This window comes from Alosa sapidissima, chromosome 20 (assembly GCF_018492685.1).
Source record: "Alosa sapidissima isolate fAloSap1 chromosome 20, fAloSap1.pri, whole genome shotgun sequence".
NCBI lineage: Eukaryota > Metazoa > Chordata > Actinopteri > Clupeiformes > Clupeidae > Alosa > Alosa sapidissima.
In genome coordinates, this window is record NC_055976.1 from 1,301,537 (window position 1) to 1,327,765 (window position 26,229).

Below are 26,229 nucleotides of genomic sequence, written 5' to 3' on the forward strand. Positions count from 1 at the left end.
CAGTCACAGTTCCTGTCACACTCTTCGTTCCTGTCTCTTTTCCTGCCTCTGTGTCGTCTGTGTCGCCTGTGTTCTGCGATTCTCCTGCCCTGCCCAAGCCGTCTGCATCTGCCCTGTCTGAGTCTGCGTCTGCCCTGTCTGAGTCTGCGTCTGCCCCGTCTGAGTCTGAGTCTGCCCCGTCTGAGTCTGCCCCGTGGTCACGGTCTGTCGGACCAGTCCCTCTGTCTAGGCCCTCTCCGCCCACCCCACATTCTGTGTATTGTTTTCTGTCATGTGCTTTGTGTTTACCTGCCTGTCACCTGTCTTTGGCCACCCCATCTCCTTCTTTGGTCTGTGCTTCCTGTGTTGTTAGTTTTCCCTCCGTTTCTGCTTCCTCACCTGTTCCCTGTTATTGTCTCGTTGGCAGTGGTGGAATGTAACGAAGTACAAATACTTTGTTACTGTACTTAAGTAAATTTTCCACGTATTTGTACTTTACTTAAGTAAAATTTATAGTGCATACTTTTGACTTTTACTTCGTTACATTTTACAGCAATTATCTGTACTTTTACTCCGCTACATTTCTACAACACCATCGTTCCTTTTTACGATACATTTTATGATCAGTTTTTTTTTTCTCTCTGACAAACGCGTTTGTTTTACCGGGGGGGTTGCTACCAAAGATTCAGGAGCGCTACGTGCATTCTTAGAAACATAAGCTTCTAGTCTAGACCAGGCAAAGCGTGAGCTTGTAGCCATCTGCATTCGGTAGGCTATATTCACCAGACCCATGGCTACACTGTACATGCAACTGTGTTCTGTGCCTTTCTCTGTCTGTTATCTGCAGCGTTAGGGCCTCCTCTCCGATGAGATTGCTATCCGCGGATCAGCGAAGTTACAGGCTATGCCCATGCTTCTGTCACACGTCTGATCATTTGCGGCACAAATGAATGGTAGACTATTGAACTGGTGGCCGGAAAAGACGTAACATTTTCCAGATTAGGAAATATTCCTTAATTGTGTGTGATTAAATAAAGATGCATAGCCAACAATTGTGGCGTAACGTCAGCGCTCATTCAATGTCTATGCGTCTGCGCAAGTGAAACTGAACTTAATCATAAAGACACCTTTCTCAGCAACTTTTCTGTTCAATCAGTATAATTGGCATTACGATCCACCCGACGTTTCCCTTGTCTACCCCGTTAAACTTCAGGCTCTCGTGTTTTGCTGAATGATATTACTCAGCAGATCACCCTAGTAGATAACCAGAATTACAGTCTCTAGAATTGTAGGTCAGAATGTAATGGGCCACAGATGGTAAGCACAATTGCATTAACTTAAAACTATCTAGTCGAGTATAACCTAAAACTAGCTTAATTAAAATGCCACAGCCCATACTGATTTTTCCTTTTAGAATATAGATATTAAGAGAATAAATCATTATGCAAATACTTTTACTTTTAATACTTAAAGTACATTTAAAAGCAGGTACTTTTTACTTTTACTTAAGTAGGGTTGTCATTGTGGTACTTTTACTTTTACTAAAGTAAATATTTCTCTGTGTATTTGTACTTTTACTTAAGTACTGAGTTTCAGTACTTCCTCCACCACTGCTCGTTGGTTTCGTCCAGTCCTCTGTCTTTCTGTTAATTGGTATGTGTATTTCTACCCTCCTGTTTCTCTGTTCCTTGTCGGATTGTCTCTCTGTTCACCCTGTCGTAGTCATGTCTGTTGGTGAGTTTTTCTTAATTCTGCCTGGAGGAGTCTTGCACTTGGGTCCGCTTGCATAACCCTGACATTTGCTTTGGTATTGCTTAAATGCAGTGGATGTGTTAACCACACAACTTCCAGCAATATGCTCAACAGGCAGAAATGATGCTGGGTACATGTCTGTTGCTTGCAAGCTCCAATAATGTAATCCGCCTTAAAACATTCGATGCCTATATTCTCTCTACGAAAATAAAGTTTCCCGGGTTTCTTGATGACCTTTTTCTAGCTGTCAAAATTAACAAGGTTCAAATTTGGCACAGATGTAGCTCAGGTCATCCTGAAATGATGTAACTAAGGTGTCGGAGCTAGTGACCCTTGGGGCCAAGATGGCAGCCAAATCCAATATGGCTGCTGCTCGGGGTTCCGACTATAACTTTTGAACCACATGAGCTACAAATACAAACTTGATGTCTTTTTCAGCTTAATTGATCATGGGATACCATAGGAATGTTTATATTTATGACCCATTATATCTGGACGCCTTAATCATCCAATTCCAATATGGCCGCTGTCCAAAAAAGCAGTTTTGACTGTAGTATGGGGCCTTACACCCCATTGTTTTCGCCAATTTATCTACAAGCACCAAATTTGGCATAGATGCAGCTGAGGGCATACTGAAATGATTTAGCCAGGGCGCCCCGAGCCAGTGATCCCTGAGACCAAGATGGCTGCCAAATCCAATATGGCCGCCACCTGAAAAGGGATTAGACTGCATATTTTGAACCAGATAAGATAAAGTTGATAAATATTTCACTTTTTCTGGCTATGGGAAACACAAACAATATTTAGATTTATTATTGGGTATATGTGGACCCTCAAAGTCCCCAAATCCAATCTGGCTACTGTCCGAAAAAGGGTTTTGACTGCAACTTTTGAACCAAATACATGTAAGCTATAGATGAAAACTTAATATTTTTTTTTTTTACCATGCCAAACACACGGGAATGCTAACATTTGTGATTATTTGTGATTTGTTGATGTAGCCCACCTAAAATGCACAGGGCCAAAGTATTGTAATTGCTGCAATTCTTCATTGCCCTAGATGGCGCTGCTTAATCTTTGTTGGCTGAGCCACCCTATGTAGTGTAGCTAGAGAAGATCAACTATCTTTTTCCCTCTCGTCAAGTCAATCGTTATATGAAGAAACGAGTGAAATAAACATTATGAAACTGACCATTTAGAACACAGGAAAAAGTCGTTCAACACTAGCCTAGAAATCTAGACGCACCCTAGCGGCGGCAAATTAATTTGCTCAGCCTGTACGTCTAGTATCAAACCATAGGGATTTCTATTGGCTGACGCCGTGGACGTCATCCAATCAAAGCGCTCTATTTTGTTAGAGAGTCTTAAGGCGGGCTTAACAGGATAACGACAGTCCTGTGACGGTGAACAACAAGGAAGGTGGCTATGGCGAACGAAGAGCGGTTGTTTGAATCAGCGTTGGCATCAACTTTGGAGGAGTTGGACTTGTGCTTTTTTTTGAAAGTTGAGCAACACAATGCACTTAAGTCATTCCTTTAGAAGAAGGATGTATTTGCCGTTTTGCCGACCGGATACGGATATGGTCGTAGCGCTGGCCTATTGCATGCCTCGGCAGTTTGAAAGACAATTCTCTGCCCGCCCCTTGGATTAAGCGAGGTGAATGGTTCGATTCCAGACTATACATTTCAATGATATAGGATGGCCCGCCAGGCTAGTTCAACACTGAAATTAGCTAGTAAAAGTGTCTAGAAGCCTTAGTTATCGTGAACAGCCTTTTATACTTTTGTTTTCTTTTGGATAAATTTGAGAATCTCCGGTGAGTACAACAGGAGGGAAATTGCTTGCTAGCCTGCCTTGTTAGTTGATTCAAAATGAAAAGATAAGCTATCCTAATGATTCAATACTATGTGCATTTTATGTTACTTTGCTATTTCTGTTATGTCCTTGACAATTTAAAAAACCAGTCGGAGATATTTGATATGATTTTGTTTGCTAATCTACCGATTACCGTTTTCTAATCTACTGCTGCAATTTAGAACGCCATTTTGGTGCATACATGTGCGTTAATGATGAAATGGTGTAACGTGAATTCATGTTTATTCAGCTACGAGGTTATTCTAACGGGCTAATGTTTTGAGGCTTAGTGCCATTGTAAAGAATGTTTGCAACATCTTTTGCCGACCTATTCATGGCTACATGATTTTAACGAGTTCATGAAGTTCAGTAACTTTCTAGATAGGACATGTTAAACTTGTGAACTGTAGCACTTTGCACTATTGACGTGTATGCATACCACCAGCGGTCCACTATCTGCCAATCTGATTTTGCTTTTTGGGTGGTTGCTGGAGAGGTTGTGGAGAAGTAAAAGCAAACCACACACACATATTTTTAACTTGCCCAGTAATAAAGTCTTTCTGGGTAGGGGTAAAGAAAGCCTGAAGCAGTTGACAAGGTTATGGAAGCAACCTAAAACACCAGAACTACATCTGTGGTATAACACAATAAACAAAGTATTTGAAATGGAGAAGCTTATTTATGGAACTCTGCTATTTCAATGTATCCCAATGGATGTACTGCTCAAGGGGAAGTTCAAACACAAAGCGGACGAAGTTTGCATGCGGAATAAAGTTAATAGCTTTAAATAAAACAATGAAATCACACTGTTTCCATTTTCTTTATAGCTATTCTTATCATCAGCCTGAATGTAACATTAAAGATTGTTGAAAATGATGTTTTGTCATTTGACAGGCCCAAGCATGTAGTCAGAGGCATGGGGTGCAAATGGATTTTGACTGCACCTCCCCTAACTTGAATATCTTCCCAGAAAATGAATCACTACTAAAGCCACACAAAACAAAAGACTGTCACTTACCCATGTGCTTCTTATTCCACTCTAACAGCCATCTTAAGTTGCAGTCACATATCCACGGGTTTTCATGTACAGAGAGGCTCTCCAGTTTGCTCAATGGCCTCAAAATGCCAGGCAAAAGGTATTTCAGATTATTATCTGCAATATGGAGGTGATGAAGGCCAGAGCTTCGGAAATGTCCGAGAAAAGAGAGAGTGACAAATGTGTGGGGATGTAGGTCTCTTAACTGGTTCCCATCCAGCTGTAACAGTTTTAGTGATGTGAGTCCATTAAAAGAAAAGGGCTCTATGAAATCAATGAGATTGTGATCTAGATGAAGACGAACAAGGCCTTTCATTCCCTCAAGCATGCCCTGGTAGATGGTCTTCAACTTGTTGTAACTCAGCTTCAAGATCTAAACAAATAAAACTTTCATGAGCCTTGTCAAGCCATTCATGTCAGTTGACAATGTAATAATATTTCAGTTTTTAAAATGTCAGAACTTAGTACAGATACATTAAATTACATTTATTAATTTAGTTTAAGTTGAAAGCAACTTACAAATGAGGACATTCAAGCTACATCACAAAGGAGGACTGTAGGGTAACAACACTACTTAATTTACAAACACCACAAGACAACCAGAGGATGAAAGTGCAGAAGTACCAGAGAGAGTTGCTCTAAGCGATGCTGGGCAACATCACTTCTGTTGACTTTCAAACAAAACAGTGAGCTCGCTAGCTCGCTACTTCCGTGCAATTGAGACTCTCCTAAACGCGCATCTCATCTGTGATTTGCTATTTGCTGGAACAGTTTGTTATGTTTTTATGGGCTAGGTTTTCCCAGGTTGTTTTTGTTGCCGTTCTTGGAGCCTGGGCTGTCCACAGAGATCACATTTTTTACAGTGTATTCAGGACACAGACAGCAAGCGGTTGGTTAGGTGATGTTTGCAGTAAGTGACGTAAAATGTTTTAGCCTAAAAATCGCATCGCTTAGAGCACCTTTAAGCAAGCTGGGAGTGTTTAGATGTGTTAGGAGACCTGTTAGTAGAGGAGATGCTCATGGAAGAGTTGGGTCTTCAGGAGCCTCTGCTCTGGTAGTAATTGGAAGCTCTTTCCACCATCAGGGAACTACAAATGAAAATAGTCTGGATTTCCCTGTGTGTAGGGGCGGCAGTACCATATGACATTCCTTGAGGGAGCACAGCGGCCAAAAGATATCATAGACCTTTAGTGACTTATATAAGTATAAGTATATATACTCTTTTGATCCCGTGAGGGAAATTTGGTCTCTGCATTTATCCCAATCCGTGAATTAGTGAAACACGCTCAGCACACAGTGAGGTGAAGCACACACTAATCCCGGCGCAGTGAGCTGCCTGCAACAACAGCGGTGCTCGGGGAACAGTGAGGGGTTAGGTGCCTTGCTCAAGGGCACTTCAGCTGTGCCTACTGGTCGGGGTTCGAACCGGCAACCCTCCGGTTACAAGTCCGAAGCACTAACCAATAGGCCACGGCTGCCCTTGACTTGAATATAATGTGGGCAGCTAAGGGTGGCCCATGCAATAATGAGCATCAGGGCCGGTTGCACCAACTGGGCTTTGCTACGCCTGGTCCTAACTGCTAAGTTGGTCTTTGTTAAGACCAGTTTTAAGAATTGAACGTACGTCGGTTGCACCAACTAAACTTATGCCTAGGCTTAACTACGCCGGTCTTAGCGATGCACGTTCATGTGAATGCCTACAGAACAATGACAACAAGCATACGTACAAACATCATGCAACGTTGTATGTGCTGCACATACACGCCCCTTTTAGGGGAAAGATGACCGTTTGGATTTAATGGAAACCTATGGAGCTGCATAGAAGTGGGGAGCAAAAAGGGCTTATACTTACTAAATCTTTGAACAAACGTGAATAAAAGGCACAAAATAAGGTTGGTGTAAGAGTTATCTGTGTGTTCATGGGATTAAGGTGACCATTACGTTCCTATTTTTTGTTTTATTTACTAACAGGAGTGTCAAGAATGTATTCACAGTCAAGCTGCCTGTGACTGATTGTATAACTACCCAGATAGCAAGCACACGTTGGCCAAACGTTGGTATTGGTTGGCAGTGTCGGAGGTGGAATTTCAACGGTGAAACAATATCAAACATCAACCCCTCAAGCAATTGTATATCGAATGTTGGTTTATAGGCTAATCATGTTCGCCAACAAAACCAATGTGTCACGTAGACATCAACAAAAATACAATTATTACACAAGGTATATGCAACAGCCTTTCAAAAAATATTAAAACAATGTCTGAATGAATAGTTGGCCAAGTGGGACTTGTATTGCCTCTTATAATCGCGACGCCCTGTGTCTCTCCGGATTTTGCTAATTAGTGGTAATATGCTTGTTTATTTCAAGTATTTTCGGTAAAAACAGTTTAGCGTACATATCGTACACCCGACAGGAACTTTTGGACATCGGTTCCTGCAATCCTGACATCTTTATCAGCGCAATCCCAGAGATTGCTAAATAAACGAGTCCTACGGACTCTGCTACACCGACTGAAAGGAACTTCAGGCGGTCTAGGAAACGTAAACAAAGGAGGTCTTGTGGAGGAGTTTGAGCGAGGCTAAAGCTAACTCCACATCGACTCACTCTTCCAAGCCTTTTCCTTGCCAATGTTTGCTCCCTGGTGAACAAAATGGACGAACTGCGTCTGCGGATCACCACACAGAATTATTATGGACTGCAGCATCATCATCACGGGTTGTTCAGTTCCACGGTCATCGTCTTGGCGTAAGACGGCTCCTGCGGCGCATTCGCGGCGCAGCAAGGAGAGGGGCAGAAGTAAGCAGGAGTTTGGCTTGTTCAAACGCGCGTTGGCAAGCAGGCGTCCAATCGAACGACAACTGATGAGAAATTCGGACAAAAAACCCTATAATACCCAACCATCCCAAGGAATCTCATCAGTTCTTTTTTATTAGTGGGCGGAGGAAACTTGTCAATGGCCATGACTTCTGCGCACACAGGGCGCACGAAACCTTGGCCCACAACTTTGCCTAAGCAGGTCACCGTTGCCCTGGCGAACTCGCACTTCACCAGGTTAATGGTGAGATTAGCTTGGGCCAGGCGGGTGAAAAGCTGACGGATACAGTCCAGATGTGAAGTGTCACTATACAGAACGACGTCGTCCAAATACACGACACATCCATCAAGATGCGCAACTATTTGATTCATCAAGCACTGGAATGTACTGGGAGCGTTACGTAACCCAAAGCTCATGACATTGTACGCATACAGGCCACTCGGTGTAATGAACGCCAAAACCTCATGCGCGCGCTCCGTTAAGGGAATTTGCCAATATCCCTTCAACAAATCAAATTTACTGACAAATTTAGCTGACCCTACTTGATCCACGCAATATTCAATGCGCGGCAAGGGGACTGAATCTGGCTTAGTGACATTGTTCAATTTTCGGTAGTCTGTGCAAAACCTTTGTTCACTAGCAGGCAAGGCGAAGCCCAGCTAGAGAACAATTGTTCAGCAAGGCCATGATTTAATAGATACTGCACTTCTATCTCCAAAATGTTCTGCTTTTTACCCGAGACTCTGTAAAAGCGCTGGCGAATAGGGGAAGAATCCCCAATGTCTATGTCGTGACTTATTACATGAGTTTGAGTGGGCGTGTCCGAAAACAATGTCGAGAACTCTTTTATAAGAGCTCCCAACTCAGATGCCTGGTCTAGGGTTAGATGACTCAAAATTAGCGGGATATTAGCCAATGATTCCGACCAATGATTCCAAATTTTTAAGTCTTCCTAACAAGACCGGATCATCTGGCTCACACACGTCCACCTCATCCAGTGCTGCCACCACTGGATGGGGAAGGGCAGACACTGCAGGACAATTGGAGGGACACTCAGGACTGCCTTCACCCGATGCTGCCACCAAAGGGCTAGGGACAGAGCACATAACAGCATTAACAGTTGCAGTAAACGATTCATGGTCGGCAATCACGCATTTACGTTCAAAGTAAGGTTTCAGTAGGTTGGCATGACAGAGTTGCGTCCGTCTCTTTCTGTCAGGCGTAGCCACCACGTAATTATTATTTTGCTCTACGCTCAGCACTCTGTAGGAACCTGCAAATCTCGCTTGAAACGGCGAGCGTATCACTGGCAGGGTTTGGTGTTTGGCAGTAACTGAACGGAGGGGATACGCTGCGGGGTAACAGGTTGTTTGGCAAATCACCGTCAGTAGGTACACACAACCAGTTCTTGAACGAGGCAGCGGACCCACACAGTCGATTACAAGGTGTTCGAAGGGCTTAGGTGCAGGGGCAATCAGCCGAAGAGGGACTGGTTTAGGCATCTGGTTTGGTTTACCAGTGAACTGGCAGATGTGACAGCTTTTCACATAAGCAGCGATGTCCCTTTTCACCCGAGGCCAGTAACAATACCGCAAAACCGTGTCGTATGTTTTCTTCACTCCCATATGACCTGCGTCATCATGGGCCGTTTTCAGAACTAATTTGCGCAGCAAGTATGGTACTACCACCTGCCGACAGTGTTGCCACAGTTACCTTGAAAAAGTAATCTGATTACTGATTACTCCTTTAAAAAGTAACTTAGTTACTTTACTGATTACTTGATTTTAAAAGTAACTAAGTTAGATTACAAGTTACTTTATTAGTTACTTTCAGCAGCTGCCGACAACACCCCCACCAATCAACATAAGAATGATAACCAGTTTTGCCAATACTCACTACACTGGAAGTGCATTTTAACAGTAATGTCAACAATGTATAGCAGACATCCCAACCTAACCTACTTAGATACTGAAATTCTGATTCAGTTTGTTCAATGATGTCTAGTCAGTACACCAAATAAGGAAGGCCTATTGATAGAAATTGTGATACTAAAATATGTAGATTTTGGTAGTTTGGCCTTTTCATGTAGCCTTGGCAACTAGCCATCTAGTATAGGCCTGAGTAATATGCAAATGAAATTACACTTGTTAAACTCACCTCAACAAGTCTTTTGCAATCATTTAACCTGCCGTGAGCAATGCTAAAGTCACTATTACAAACAGTGCAGTGTGCAAGACTATCATTATGTTTTACTCTTATGAGACAATTGGGTACACTTTTGTGTAGTCTGATGTCAAATGGGTCTTAAATGTTCCTTTTTGAGGGGCACTGACTCTGCCATGACGCTCCTGTTCCTAGATACACTGACTGAACTGATTAATTCAGTTCGGGAGAAAAGAGATATAAGCCCACCTACACTGAAAACTGATTGGTTGATTTAGCAAAACACATCAGGATGCTCTCTGTCTTGGATGCGCTTGCAGGCACACACGCACCACTCCTCTCTCTCTCCCTCTCCGTTGTGTCCGCATTAAACTCAGATGCACAAGCGATTTGAAGTCTGGTCTGGCTTGCGTGCTCTTGTTCGCTCTAGGTTCTGGGAGATTTTATGTAATTTGCGGCCGTCAGGAAGCCGCTATCAATATGTGGGAGACTCCCAAAACTTCGGGAGACTTGGGATGTCTAGCTAGACAGCCCCCCCCCCAAAAAAAAAAAAAAAACCCACAAACCACTAAAGTAAAACAAAAGGAATAAGAAATTCTGCCAATTTGAACTTGAAGTATTGTTAAATGGTGCATTGTCACTTTAAGACTTTAAGAGAGTCTAAACGGTTCTCATAACGTCCTTTTGCCAGATGTTGCTCACAAATGATAAGGCTGATCCAACTCTAGCCTTTGTGTACCACATTACAAAGACTGTTTGGCCAGTATCGGACGAAGTAGAGAAGGGCAACACTGACTGCAAAACAAAGGATTCAGCCGAACCAGTGTCGCAGAGTATTTTAATGGGGACCTTTTCACCATCAGCGCCTAACGACACAGTCCCATCAAAAATAAAGGGTGAGAACGTTCAGTCCCGGCGTCATGGGGGGGCTTTGGGGGGCCGGGCCGCGTCCTGGAAGTCATCTGTGCCCGCCCTGGACGAGCTTGGCTGCACCAACCAACCCCACTTCCCGCCTATATTATAAGTTTGTCAATATAGCAAGTAGCAAATAAAACTTCTGTAAAATCTGTATTATTCCGTAGCTTATTAATCAGGAACATAAGGTAAGCCCAGCTATCACCTTAATGGAAAGGACGTTTTAGTGGTGCAGTTTAGGTTAGCCTACTTCACTTCTGCACTAACCCCTGTCATCCGATGACAAATATGGCTTATCGGCTCGCAGGTAGTCTCATATCGTAATTAGTAGAAGTAGGCCTAGTTTCTGGGTTTGTTTGATAGCGTTAACCTTTACTGTTTTTTCTTCTGACCTAGTCGGAGAACATAGGGGAGCTTGTTACCGCTCCAGGGCCGAAGTTATCCATAAGGTCAGGGCTAACTCCCTAACCCTCTATCTGAAAGTGATTAGCAAATGAACGAGGATTTTGGTTTTATCTGCGGATTTATTTTTGCATTACTTTGAATATGACTCGCTCCAATCTCAACAGCACGTCTACTTTTTCCACACGCATCTCAGTTCTAACACACATCCCCTCTCGCTTTCTCTCTCTCCATCCCTGCGCACGGTGCTTTCTTAAAGGAGCTGCACTATTTTACAACAATTGCATCTACATTTTCAGTTTAAGCTTAAACTATCGTGATCAATTTAAGTTCCTGTGCCCCCCCTGGAAAGGTGTAATGCCCGTCCGTGAATTTTTTCTGCCGCCGTGTCTGAGAACGTTGAATCGAGACAGGGCCTGAACTCACCGACAGGCTGACTAGGGAGGGACCCCTCAGCAGCACCGTGACCTTGGGCTTTGTCTTTGACCTTCAGTACCGGACACTCAAATTTCCAATGCCCTTGACCCAAACAGTAGTTGCAGGTTCTATGCGGGTCGAATTTGCCCCGTGCACGGCTCGGCTCTATCCGAAGGCGTTTCAGTTTTCACAATGCGGAATGGCTGTCCACCTCGAAGGAAGCGATGCTTTAGGGGCAGCCGTGGCCTACTGGTTAGCACTTCGGATCTGTAACCGGAGGGTTGCCGGTTCGAATCCCGACCAGTAGGCACGGCTGAAGTGCCCTTGAGCAAGGCACCTAACCCCTCACTGCTCCCTGAGCGCCGCTGTTGATGCAGGCAGCTCACTGCGCCGGGATTAGTGTGTGCTTCACCTCACTCATCCATGGCTTCTGATTATGCAAATTATGATTATGCAAATCTTTCTTTTTCACTATCCACCCTGAACATGGGCAAAATGCACCATTGACATCAATATGTTTTGTATAGAGCTACCACAGGTAACTCTATACAACCACAGGTGGCAGTGTGGTGACTCTATATAAAACATATTGATGTCAATGGGGCATTTTGCCCATGTTCAGGGTGGAAAATAAAAAAGAAAGATTTGCATAAGACAAGTCAAATTGGTGTTTTCAAAAAGAAGGGATCATGGAGGATAAAGAAAAACCTATTTAAAAAATCTTTGTATATTCCCACAAGGTGTTTGGGTGCTCTGAAAATGATAACCAAAATTATTTTTCAGACTTTAAGACCCTGAAGGGATTTATTTTCTGTTCATTGTTTTTTGTGAGAGTGTTTCTACTTATCTCAGTAAGAAAAATAAATCAAGAGTCTATGTTGAGTAAAAATATGTCTTCTGAAGGCTTAAACAGAGCCCAGCCAAAAACTCCAATAAAATTTGTATCAAATTTGAGGGACAGCTATGACCATGCAGGATTATACAGACCAAACGTGACGATTTTGCTACATGCTATTCCTATTTATGTACCAGCATGCACAATTTGAGCCTCCTACATGGTTTAGTTCTTGCGCTGTGGGCTTGTGAACTTTGACAAAAAAAAGAGGCAGAGCAAAATCGACACCCCCCTCCCCCTATAAAACTGGCTGTATCTTGGAAAGTATTGATCTTACATAAGAGTAATTTTAGTGTGTCTCCTGGGTAACATAGGTACACCTGGTAATTAAGTGCGTGGGCCCTGGTTGAACTGACGTGGAATGACCCCTCTGTAACTGGATTCTGGACTTCCTAACCAACAGACCTCAGTCTGTTAGGTTAGATAATCACACCTCCTCAACCATCACCCTGAACACCAGTGTACCACAGGGATGTGTGCCGAGCCCTCTCCTCTACTCCCTCTTCACCTACGACTGCACACCTGTACATGGCTCTAACACCATTGTCAAGTTTGCAGACGACACTACGATGATTGGTCTCATCAGCAACAACGATGAAACGGCCTACAGGGAGGAGGTCCAGCACCTTACATTATGGTGCACTGACAATAACCTGGCTCTCAACACCAAAAAGACCAAAGAGCTCATTGTGGACTTCAGGAAGTCTAAAGCTGGTACACACACCCCCATTCTCATTAACAGGTCTGAGGTGGAGCATGTCACCAGCTTCAAGTTCCTGGGTGTCCACATCTCTGAAGACCTCTCTTGGACCCTCAACACCTCTACCCTGACCAAGTAGGCTCACCAGTGTCTTTTCTTCTGTGACTTCTACTGCTGCACCATCGAGAGCATCCTCACCAACTGTGTCATAGTTTGGTATGGCAACTGCTCTGCCCATGACAGAAAAGCACTGAAGAGGGTGGTGAAAACTGCCCAATGCATCACCGGTTCCATACTCCCCTCCATCGAGGCCATCCAGGGCAAGTGATGTTTGCGTAAGGCGCGCAACATCATCAAAGACTGTTCTCACCCAAACCACAGACTGTTCTCCCCACTACTCTCCGGGAGGCGTTACAGGTCTCTCCGCACCCTAACCAGCAGGTTCAGAGAAAGCTTCTTTCCTGCGGCTGTCACCCCCCCACACCACGCGAGGTGTCCACGATTTGGCAACAACAAGTAGGTGGACATCCCCCCCACCCCCACCCCCCGGACAATTTGCACTACCCTATCCCACCCATAGTGTTCTATTTATTGACAAATGTAGATACTGTAATTACATTTATACATAGCCTTATTCTACTGCTCTTCATACTATCCATCCTGCACATACACACTTATTTTTAATACTCTTATAATGTTACTGTATCTGCACTACAATGCTACTGTTACCACACTGCACATCGCTGTACGTACTGTACATATTTGTGGTTCATATTTATTCTGTTTTTCTTATAATATATTCTGTTAATACACTGCATATATCTATATCATTCTTACTACTATTATATTGTTACTGCTACTTCATTGCACATATCTGTACATGTTGTTCATACATTGTTCATATCACATAGCCATATTTATTCTGTTCTTATATAGTAACTGCTAATACACTGCACATATTTATATCTAATTTGTATTACTCTAAACCAACTTCTGTAAACCTACTGCATAGTATACTACTGTCTACGCTGCACTATATGTCTTGTCCTGCCTACTGTATGCATCACCTGTCTTTGTATATCACATTGCACTTTTCTGCTCTTTGCACTTCTGGTTAGACGCAAACTGCATTGTGTTGGCTTTCTACATGTACTCTGTACAATCACAATAAAGTTTAATCTAATCTGAATCTAATCTATGCTGCTGTTCTCTATAGTGTTTTATGTGTGTGTTGCTGCTCTTAGATTACCTGGGGGGCTTTCCAGAAAGGAAACAAACTCTCTGTCTAACCCTGATCTCTGGGTTGATCAACCCTGAGATGGGGAAACTCTGAGATATCAGTTCTAATACAGCACATAATCGTTAGTAGACCAAGTGTGAAAACAGCCTAAGAAAAGCCATCATCAGTGGAGCTCAGAAATGGCAGCTGGCTAGAAAACTTACCCCACTTCCTACGTCACTCCATTTAAAGGTTTTTTTCACACTTGGCCCCTTTCAGGCTTCTAAAGCAACCTACAGCGTGTTGATACAGTGTAGCTCAAACGCTCTAAGAGCAGTAGTCCGCACAAAAAGTGGGTGAACGGGAATAATAAATAAATAAACAAACAAACAAAATTTAAGAAGAACAATAGTGGGCTTGCTGGATCAAACCCAGTAATAAGTAAACTTAAGAAGAACAATAGTGGGCTAGCTTGATCAAACCCACTAATAAGAAAACTTAAGAAAAACAATTGTGGGCTTACTTGATCAAACCCACTAATAAAGTAAACTTAAGAAGAACAATAGTGGGCTTGCTTGATCAAGCCCACTAATAAATGTATTATTATTATTATTGGGGGCCAAGCAGCGAAGCTGCGAAGGCACCCATTGAGTTACTAGCTTTTCCTATTATTACACTTCTGCCATTGGAGTCTATGGCAGCCCATAGAACGCCTGGCTAAAAAGTGCCGATTTTTTGGCAGAAAGTTTCGGGACACTCCACTGACCACTCACACTCATTTACGGACCTCTAAACCCAGCCATCTAGCGCCACCAACAGGTCAAAATCTGGCCGAAAATTGAACCGCTGGGTCTAAAGTTATGAAATTTGGCACATTGATTCAACACTGTCCCATCATCACTCTCACCAATTTCCAGAACTCTATGCCCAACACTCGCCACCAATGGGTCGAACCTGGATTGCATTCACGCATGTGACCATTGAACGGTGCGTCCGATTTTCACATATCAGGCACCGTTGGAATCCCTGGGCCGACCTAAGTTCAATGACCCCTATTACGTCACTTTCCGCCATATTGGACCTCCGCCATATTGGATTTAGTCCAAACTCTACGAAAAGTTTCAGCAGTCAGAAATTTCATCCGATTTTCACGGAACTTGGCGGAGATGATCTTCTGCCCGAGCCGCACAAACGATACTTGCCAGATTTTTCAATTTCAATTTTGTTTGCCCGTGACAGCCAATCAAATACAGTGATGAAGCCGCCAAACAGGAAGTGGACTAACATCTCCGTGACGCTTTGAGTTAACATAACAAAACTCGATACCATTAGTCTGTCCCAATCACTCACAGCAATTTTTATGCATATATATTGAACGCTCTGGCGCCACCACCAGTTCAATGCTGGACATGCGTTCATGCGCGTGATCCTTGACTCTTTTGTCTGATTTTCACAATTGAGGTAGCGTCTGAGTCTTTGGACCATCCCGAGTTCATCGACCCCAATCCTATCACTTTATACGCCATATTGGATCTCCGCCATATTGGATTTAATACAAACTCTATGAAAAGTTTCAGCGGTTACAAATTTCATCCGATTTTCAAGGAACTTGGTGGAGATGATCTTCTGACCGAGCCGCACAAACAATACTTGTCAATTTTTTTAATTTCAAGTTTATTTGCCCGTGATAGCCAATCACACATGGCTATGATGCCACCTAACAGGAAGTGGGCTAATATCTCAGCTACGCTTTAATGTATGAAGTCCAAACTTGGTACAGGGACTTGGTATCTGATTGTGAGGACGCACTAGGAAATTGGCATCATTTGGCCTATATAGGGGACGCTGCAATACAGGAAGTGAGCATGTATCTCAGCAACGCTTTGATGTACAAAGTCCAAACTTGGTATAAGGACCTGTTACCATATTGTGATGACGCACAAGGAAATTGGCATCATTTGGCCTCTATAGGGGGCGCTGCAATACAGGAAGTGAACTCGTATCTCAGCAACGCTTTGATGTATGAAGTCCAAACTTGGTATAGAGACTTGGTACCCGATTGTGGGGACACACTAGGAAATTGGCATCATTTGGCCTCTAGGGGTGCTGTAATACACAAATTGAGCTCACATCTCAGCAACTCTTTGGTGTATGAAGTCCAGGGACATGGTAGCTGATTGTGAGAACGCACAAGGACATTGCTGTAATTTTCGCCTCTAGGGGCACTATAACAAAGTAAATGAGCTTATTTCTCAGCCGTTCTTTATCGAATTGCAATCAAACTTGCTGTTAGTGCTTGCTCATGTCATGGCAACGCCATTCCTGCTATAGCGCACTGCTTGGCCCCCACATTGCTGCTTGCAGCTATATTTATTATTATTATTATTATTATTATTATTATCTACTAAATGCTGACTTGAAGGGGGTGAATATTTATGCAATCGCTTATTTTGCATTATATATTAATTAACATTACTTTGTAGAAATCTGCTTTCACTTTGACATTACTGTTGAAAAGGCCAAATTAAATGGACCAAGATTCAATTTATAAAAGCAATAAAATGGGAAATATCTAAGGGGGGTGAACATTTTTATAGGCATTGTATATACAGTGTATACAGCTCTGGAAAAAAATAACACATCACTACACATTTTTCTGATGTCATCATATATTATTAATGCGTACCCACCTGTAAATGGCGTAAATTATAAAATGTTCCTGGTCCCACAAATTTGATATCATTTCCATGGAGCATGAGCATTTCCAACTTTAAAAGATTTCCAAAATCCGAAGCGGTCACACCTTTGAGACTGTTATAACTGTGAGAAAACAGTGAATGACATGTATATTGTTAGATGAAATGAACTACTGACATAATTAATTTAAGAGTTCCAACTGTAAATGTACAACACATTATTCCCTAGCCAAGAAATAAATAAATGTTGGCAGTGTTAAAAAACACTGTAGTTTGGTGTGTTTTGCTACACGTGTTTTGAGTATGAAATGCCCTGTATGATAATTGCCACAAGAACATTAACACTGATTGGTACCCCTGCATTCAATACTTTATACAAACTCCCTTTGCCAATATAACAGCTGCTAGCACAATCCTGTCCTTGAGCACCTAGTAAACGTATGGGGTTTAAATCAGGGGATTAAAGAAGCCCTATGCAACAATTTTAGCAAAAATGACCTTAATTATGCAGGTTGAGAGTCGTTCTGATGGTTCTACAACACGTTTTGGGTCGTTTGGTGGGTGCTTCGTCTCCCCCTAGTGCTTCTCCGCGGAAAAAACGAATATGCAACTTTCTGGTCGCGGTCCGAACACATCTGGATGTGACTCAGCAGAAGTATCCAATCACGCCTTGAAAATGTAGTCAGATTGTAATTTCTAAGAAGACTGCAAAACGGACTCCGACTTGGCTTTGTTGCTGTTGAAATTGTAAGTAGCCTACCCTTGGGTGAACTTCGTTTTTGTAATGTGATTTGATAGTCTCTTGAACAATGTGTTTGCTCGACCATTTTATTGTAAGCCCTGTATGTGTTTAGCTTGGTTTCTTGATGGCTAGCTAGCTAGTGGGGATTTAGCGTAGCAGTCACTTGCTACCGAAGCTGCAGGAGGAGCTATGTCGTGATGTGAGCTCAAATCAGGCGAAAACCCAGAGTATAAGTATAAGTATATATACTCTTTTGATCCCGTGAGGGAAATTTGGTCTTTGCATTTATCCCAATCCGTGAATTAGTGAAACAGACTCAGCACACAGTGAACACACAGTGAGGTGAAGCACACACTAATCCCGGCGTAGTGAGCTGCCTGCAACAACAGCGGCGCTCGGGGAGCAGTGAAGGGTTAGGTGCCTTGCTCAAGGGCACTTCAGCCGTGGTTACTGGTCGGGGTTTGAACCGGCAACCCTCCGGTTACAAGTCCGAAGCGCTAACCAGTAGGCCATGGCTGCCCCAAACCAGTAGGCCATGGCTGTCGCCAGAAACAGCGAAGGAATAACCAGACCTGCATAGGGCTTCTTTAAGATGGCAGAAGGCCATTTTGAGTTGATCTTGATCTTGTTTTCCTGGAGGATCTAATGATAATCCCATTTTCAGCTGAATGGATTTTATTTACATCCTAAGTCTTTAGAAAAACAGCCACACAAATTGTGGTGCAGCTAAATAAGCAGGGTTTGAATTATGATTTGATCTTTGTGGGGGTATCTAAAAATGTGTAGCCTATGTGCATGTGCAGTGAGCTGCTAAATAAATAAATAGCCTAACAAGTGCAAGTTCCATGAGGGACAGACTATGTGGTTCATTATACCTGCATACACACACAGTAGCCTGTCTAACTTACTATTACTATTTAAGTTCTATAGTAGTTCTTCCTATCTTGAAAATCAACTAATAAATCCAACGTTGACAGGTTCTTCTTCTAAAAGGTTTAACGTGCGTGATAGTTTGTGCAACATTCTTCTGTGCCCCATAGTGGCTTGGTGGTGAAGTGCAACCATGCTGCATTTACTAGAGAATGCACCTAGCAGTAACAGCAAATCCTAACTGCATGTAATACGAGTGAGCGTCAGTGACAAAATCAGTTTTATTACATTGTTTTCAATTGGAATGTCCTAACTGGATGCAATGCGACAGTGCATACTATTTTGAATAGAATTTTGGCCAGACTCTAGCCTCTAATTTCTTACTGTCATTCACGTTGTTCTGCTATATTGAATGAGAAATATGATGCAATAAAAGGACCTATGTAACAGATTCAGTGTGGGCATAGAGCTACACGGCAGTCTCTCGCTCAGATGCAGTTAGGATACGCTGTAATACGTAGTTCTTTTGGAAAGTGTGTTTCTTCTAGACCAGTGGTTTTCAAATGGTGAGGGGGAGGTGCAGCACAAGGGGAAAAACAGTGATTCAAATCTACACTGCTAGCCTGCGTGTTATCCTGCCTGTTTTCATTGTGTGTTTAAAAAATGTATCGCTTTTTAGAGTACATGGTCTACAGTAAGAGGGGAGACTGGGCCAAGCAAAAGTGTAGGAAGTATGACCATGATTATTTAAAGTTGTAGTTAAAGATTTTCGTGGACTGGGCCTGATGATGCTCTAAAGCCACAGTGTGTTATTTGATGATGATAGCTTATAGTTTAATGATAGCTGTAAGCTTCGGTGTCACCTACCGAGAGAGAGGATGACACTAAAGGTTCAAAATCGCCTGCAACGTCTGCAAACATCAAAAATTGCAGTCAGAAGAAAATGTAAATTTATTTACAGCAAAGGTAGGCTCACAAACATTGTTTCCTGACTGCCGATAGTGTTTATTGTCAGTTTATAAAGAGTAGGCGGAAGTAGGAAGTAATCAGGAATCCCTAAATCAATGTGATTGCTTACACTGGACCAATGATTTCCTAGTAAAAAAACTGAGACAAAAAATTGGTTTCTTCTACAGAAACAAAGCCTACCTCCCTATGAAATGTAGGAAACAAGTTGTTGAAGCAGTTTTTATGTCAGTTCTAGACTATGGTGATGTGATTTATAGAAATGCTACTGCTTGATCACTTAAAGCCTTGGACTCAGTCTACCACTCACACACTATGCAGAAGTATGGTGCTATTTTGAGCATGATAAGTGGTTCCAATTTGTTTCCTTTTGGATACGTTTGGCAGCCTGCCCTAATCACTTCCACTGTATAAACTGACAATATACAGTACTGGCAGTCAAGAAACAATGTATGTGGGCCTACCTTTGTTGAAAATAAATTTACACATTTTTGATGTTTGCAGGCTACTACCATTTACCACAGCGACTTTCGATTTCGAAACTATAGTGTCACCCCCTCTCGTCGCTGACTGGGCAGGTAATCTGCCGACTAACGGAAACGTTAGTGAACTGGTGTTCCAGACTAGTATCTCCCTGAAATGAGATCTCCGTGGGTGTGGCCAGGTTAATATTTCAATGCAGACCCGTAGTTTGGCCAAGTCAACAATAGGTTCCATCTTGTACCCTACAGTCAGACAGCCGTACAATGTAATCCTATGAGACAAACATGCATTGTTTATTTTCACCACTTACATTACACAAATGTCATGCCTATGAACATATAAAAGATCCCTACAGAAATACACTGTTTCTGTTTACTCCAATAACTGTAAAAAAACTGTATAAAATGACTAATTGTATAAATGTTGTCACTTCTTTTAACGTCAGTCAGTACGTGTGGGAACCAATGCATACTTTAACCATGGTCATACATTGGACCTTTTTTACCCATTATTAATAGGTTTCTGTAAATTGGTTTGCACATTCTGCTTGTCACACATTTTATAGTCTATGGTCACACGTGTTTTCTCTCCATTGCGTTGATGCTGCGGCACAGTTGCGTGTGTGTGTTCACACCAGGACGTCTCTGGTGAGATGAACTGCTACTGTCTATCGATATAGATATTTTCCCTGTAATAATGGCCATAAATACAAAACTAGTGACATTAATGTGCTGGAGTTTAGACCAGAAAGTTGCAACAGAGACATTCTGCATACACAAAACAGGAACTGCTGTGTTTGCCATACAATGAACAGAATAAGTATTTGGATTGATTGTAGCTTAAAATTGCCCTAACATTTTTGGTGATGAAAATATTTTTTTTTATATAGATTTTCTTTTCAAAGTACATTCAACAACATTGCATATTGAATTGGTCACCGCTCTTTTATGGTTCTAGTGAATCCACTTTTTTCTCCACTTTTATCTCTCATTCCTTCATTTAATTCTTATTTTTCTACATTGACAAGATTAGCACATTCTTCTCCCAGTTTTCGTTTTCACATAGCATGCCTTGACTTTGAGCTAAATCAGCTCAACCCTAGTATTCATTGCATACAGAAAGTATTCACAGCGCTTCACTTTTTCCACATTTTGTTATGTTTCAGACTCATCTTAATAAAAATGGATTCATGAATGAGATCCAGAGTTCCTTTGAGAGGATGAGAGAAGCGTAAAGAAGGACAAACATCAGTGCAGCTCAGTGCCTGGTTCCTTCCACACACACCGTTGGGAATTGTGGCCAAATAGTTCAGTCTTCGTTTCATCAGACCAGATGATTTTACTTCTCATGGTCTGAGAGTCGTTCAGGTGCTTTTTGGGAAACTCCCAGCAAAAAAAAAAACCCTGCCTCGCAGGTCTACGGACAATTCTCTCGACCTTGTGGCTTGGTTTTCACTCTGACATACATCATCAACTGTGAGACCTTATAAAAAAGATGTGTGCCTTTCCTAATAATGTCCAGTGAATTGATTTAGGCACAGGTGGACTCCAGTCAGGTTGTAGAAGCATCTCAAGGACCATTGATTGAAGTAGGATGCACCAGAGCTCATTTACAAGCGTCAAAACAAAGGGTCTAAATACTTTATCTTTTATTTTTTAGAAATGTGTGTAGTATTGTGTGTAGATTGATGGGAAAAAAAACAGTTGAGTCCATTTTAAGATGGGTCAGAAACATAACAAAATTGACCAAGTACATACCCTAGATTAATACGCTCACGGCCAAGTACATACCCTAGATTAATACGCTCACTGTCCCTTGGCAGGTTGAAAGGGGGAGATGTAAGGTGACGGAAGGTGCAGTGCACCTCCCTTGTGTTTGGACAGTTACAGGATCTTGGACATGAAGCCTCAGCATTCGGTATGATAGGAGAGAGAAACAGGAACAGCATGGATGACATCAGAAAGACAGATGAAACACACAAGACAGCCATCTTTGTTTCATGTCATCATATCACCTGCAATGACAGTAACCTTCAGTAAGGAAGACATACTACATCAGCAATTTGCACACTTTCCAGACACACAAAGTTTATTAAAATCTACCTAGTTTATAATTAGCATTGTTTCATGCTGAAATACGTTACACTATACTGCTGAAATGGAAACTACAGAACTGTTTCTGGTTACTTCCTACATTATAGTCCCCTTTTGAGGCAGCTTCATCGTTATAGGCTTTAGTTAATGGTACAATTCTTCTGCACCAGCTCCCACTGTTTCCACCATTAATATCACAAACCCTTCATTGATGTTTAGCCCAAAAGAAACAAAGCAGAATTTCAAAACTTCTTCATCCCAAAAACCTGTTTGTATTTAGAATCACATCAATCTCTTCCTAGTCTAAAATAATTTTCCCAGTGTGGTAATACAAACTTTCTGCAAGGAGTCTTATACATTGCTCACTGTTTACACTGGACATTAAACTCCTCCTTTGTAGATTTTTTAAATTTGATAAAAAAATCACAGGAGCAGTTGAGCTATTCCCACACACAACTGGCTCAGTGCCAACTTTTAACAATAAAAAAGCCTACCTTTAGAATTAAAAATCTGAGCACAAAACAGGTTTTAAGCACTGAAGATGTGAACAAAAGTGAGCATAGTTCTGTAAAATGCAAACAATTTATGACAAAAACGTCTTTGTGACTTGAAATCTTGTTAAATACATTTTTAGTCTGTCTTAAGATAGAAGTAAATTAAAACATAGCAAATCCACAAAATATATTACTTACTTTCAAATCTTTGCAGATATTAGTTCCATGAATATAGATTTTGGTAAAAACTCTGCTTTGTTCACTTGGAACTGAAATGAGGTCTGGTTGGACTCAGACGAGGAAACAGAACTCCCACTGAAAAACATCAGCACTAACTCAAGAAGCCCTTTCAGAAAAGTCACATCTGGATTAGTGATTAAGTTTTTCTATTTTCTCTCGTATTTATTGACATACATTTGTATTACCTATAAATGACATACTTGCTTATTTGCTTTCTGAGACATACATACTATCAATTATACTCTAGTATAACTCTAGTATATTATATACTAGAGTTCTAGGTATCAACACAATTGAGCAAGAGTTTTGCAAGAACTAAAATCCATCTGGTAATGGTAGCCTGGAATACAGGGTTTTCTTTAAAACACATGGTGAATGCATTAGGTTGGCTGAGGGAATTGACTGACCCATGTAGAAAATGGTATGGCTTTAAAGAATGTTGTTTGAAACGCAACTAAACAGAACTGGAAAAGAATTATGACATATAGATTTGAATGCATATGTCAGCAAATCAGAATCAGAAGCAGGTTTATTGCCAAGTATGTTTTCACATACGAGGAATGTGTTTTGTTCTCAAGGTGCATGACATACAATAATGAATACATTAAATACAATAACACAATAAATATATATGTTAGAACGAGACAGACAACCATAAGTGACAAAAAATTGGAATAGATATGTAATCACATATCTCTTAGTAGTGCAGTGTGACTGTATGGTGTCAGTGGGGGTCAAGGTAAGAGAAGAGTTAGTGTTAGTACCAATGGGGGACCCTGGCAAAGAAGCAGTTTGAGGTTGATTTAATGAGCATAATACACAATGCCTAGGATAAGTTTACTCTCAGATAAGCTTAACATCTTAATGACAGGCCAAACAACCTAAGGGCATTGTGTGTGTGTGTGTGTGTGTGTGTGTGTGTGTGTGTGTGTGTGTGTGTGTGTGCGTGCGTGTGTGTAATCCAAGCACACAGCTCTACTGAAGACAGAAAACGGCACCAAATTGATTTATGATCTATTCTGTGCACGACTTTCTTACATCCCGTTTTCCCATTTTGTACCCCAGATATCTTGAATGTCATTCTTAGTTTCTCTGGGAGTCATTTCTCCAACTGCTTAGTGCTCAGGATAGCAAACATATCTTTAGAAGACAAACTGATCTCTCCTCACCCGGGAATTTGGGCACAAGGATGGAAAGGAGTAAAGTGGGTCAAGACAAAGAAAGTAGAATAGGATCTCTTTTAACAAAAGAGGACTTCAAAATACAAGAGCCACAATCCCACTAGACAGGCCAAGATAAGGTGATATTCAAGCTTACAGGTGATAAATTGGGGGATCAACATTTTTTCCCCCAATTATCAGGCTGATAGCCCCTCTATGTTGTCCTAAACCCCACCCACAATGGCACCTCAATGTTGTCATACCTATCAAAACAATGGAAGTTACTGTTACTGTCTTTTGCCCAGTGGAACAGTGAAGGGAACATGCAAATAAAGCATTCTTCACAAGGTAGACTCCTCTATTACTTTATATAATGTAGTGTTTTGGAAGTTAATTAAGCAAGACATTTCATATAGGCAGCCTGAAGTCCTGGATCTAATATAAAACAACAAGGCAGTTCAGATAATGTCCAGATTTTTTCTTTAGTAATACTGTAGTTTCCCATTCTGATAATGCTCCAAACTTTGCTTAGCAAAGATGACATTTTGGATAAGGCTCTCCTCTCTGATAGTGCACAGGTGAGTGTATTAAGTAGCTACAAAGATGGTTCTCGCTTTAAAGAGATCACTCTCTTGACAGAGGGTGAATTTAGGATTGCCCCTAGTTTGTACATCGACAAGGTAGTAAACCCCCTGGGGACATCTAAAAAAGCACAAGATACTGTATGTGCTTTCTAATTGGTCCTTGCTAATGTTGCACCCAAATACCACTCTTCCCTTCATGCAATACAACTCGCCCTCTTATGCAAGGTCAACACAGTCAAGCAGTATGGGTTCGTAGATGTCCTTCGTCCACTTTTTCAGGATTTACTATTACTTGAGAAACATGGAATGTGCAGAGGTGAAAGTGTGAAAGGGACAGTGTTGTATATAGCTGCAGACAACCTAGCTGCCCATGCATTAGCAGGATTTCAGGAGAGTTTTATTGTGAACAGATTTTGTCGTTTATGCATGGCAAAACGTGAAAGGTGGTTGTGCTCTGAGTACTCATTTGGAACATTTCCATGTTGTGGAAGGCTTCCCTCCTGATATACTCCATGATCTTTTGGAGGGCATTGTCTCATTTAAATTGTCAGTGAGTGATCTCATTAAGAAGCATTATTTCCACACTGGACTCACTGAATAACGCAATCCAGCTACACTACACATTTTTAGACAGAACAAACAGGTCTCAGTTAATTCCCAAGACATTTAACACCAAGCAGAGAATTGGAGGACATGGACATGAGAACTGGACCTTTATGAGATTGCTTCCTCTTATGATGGTCCATCATGTCCCTGTGAATAAGGAAACATGGGAGATGTTAATGAACGTAAAAGATATTCTTGAATTGGCATTGTCAAGTAGATTCACTGAGGAATGTATTGATGTGACACAGGCAATTGCTTCAAAAAGTTTTCACAAACTCCAAGCTTCGTCCAAAACATCTCTACTTGGAGCAGTATCTCTATAAGGTTTTTGGGCCACTTGTCGATATGTGGACAATGAGATATGAGGGAAAACACACATTTTTCAAACGAGTCATCCGTGAAGCCCAACACTTCATGAACGTCCCGCTAACTTTAGCTGAGCAATACCAGAGCATGATGGCTTAGATTTTTTTAGATTCAGCCTAATTTTTCTTACCAAGTTTAGAAGTGAACAAAGTGAAGAGTGTAGAGGTTGCTTCTCTCCCAGACGGTGTACAGCATCAGTTGTCAAAGCAGACTACTCAAAGTACAGTTCTTAAAACATCATCTGTTCATGTTGATGGCATTAAGTATGCAACTGGTATGGTGATTTCTGTGGGGTCATGTACAGGGCTTCCAGAGTTCAAACAGATTGATGAAATCTTGGTGGTTAACAGTGATGTTTTGTTTATCTGCAAGTAACTGATTGCATGGTATTATGAGCATCTCCGGGCCTATGAATTGTGCAAGAGCACAGTGAGCTTGGCTGTTACTCAACTCAGGGATTTAGATGATGTGTTCCCTCATTTGCCTATGTAACGGAGACGAACTGAGCTAGCATGCTAGTAGCGCGTGTAAATCCTCACAGCCCTAACCTTAAGAACCCTTCAAACCGCTGAGTTGGGAGCCTGGGCTTTTACAGTGATGGCCAAAAGTGTTGGCACCCATGCTAAAGTTGACTGAAAAGAGGAATATAAAATCATCTTTTGGAAATTGATCTTAATGCCTTAAGTGAAAAATGAGGAAATATCTAACCTTTAAGGACACCAATTTTCTTAGTGAATGAATAATGTATCATAAATAAATACATGTTCTTCCTTAAAATACA

General features: G+C 41.7%; 1 protein-coding gene across 1 annotated transcript in view; it reads right to left on the reverse strand.

The window, feature by feature from the left end:
* Window positions 1-26,018, reverse strand: part of si:ch211-159i8.4 (matrix-remodeling-associated protein 5) — a 38,477-nt gene extending 12,459 nt beyond the window's left edge. The window contains exons 1-4 of the mRNA XM_042073503.1: window positions 22,691-26,018; window positions 21,696-21,919; window positions 16,839-16,968; window positions 4,604-4,994 (exon numbers count right to left, since the gene is read on the reverse strand). Coding sequence (XP_041929437.1) covers window positions 4,604-4,994; window positions 16,839-16,968; window positions 21,696-21,895 — 721 coding nt within the window. The 5' untranslated portion in view covers window positions 21,896-21,919; window positions 22,691-26,018. The remainder of the gene's footprint in view (window positions 1-4,603; window positions 4,995-16,838; window positions 16,969-21,695; window positions 21,920-22,690) is intronic.
* Window positions 26,019-26,229: the final 211 nt, after the last annotated feature.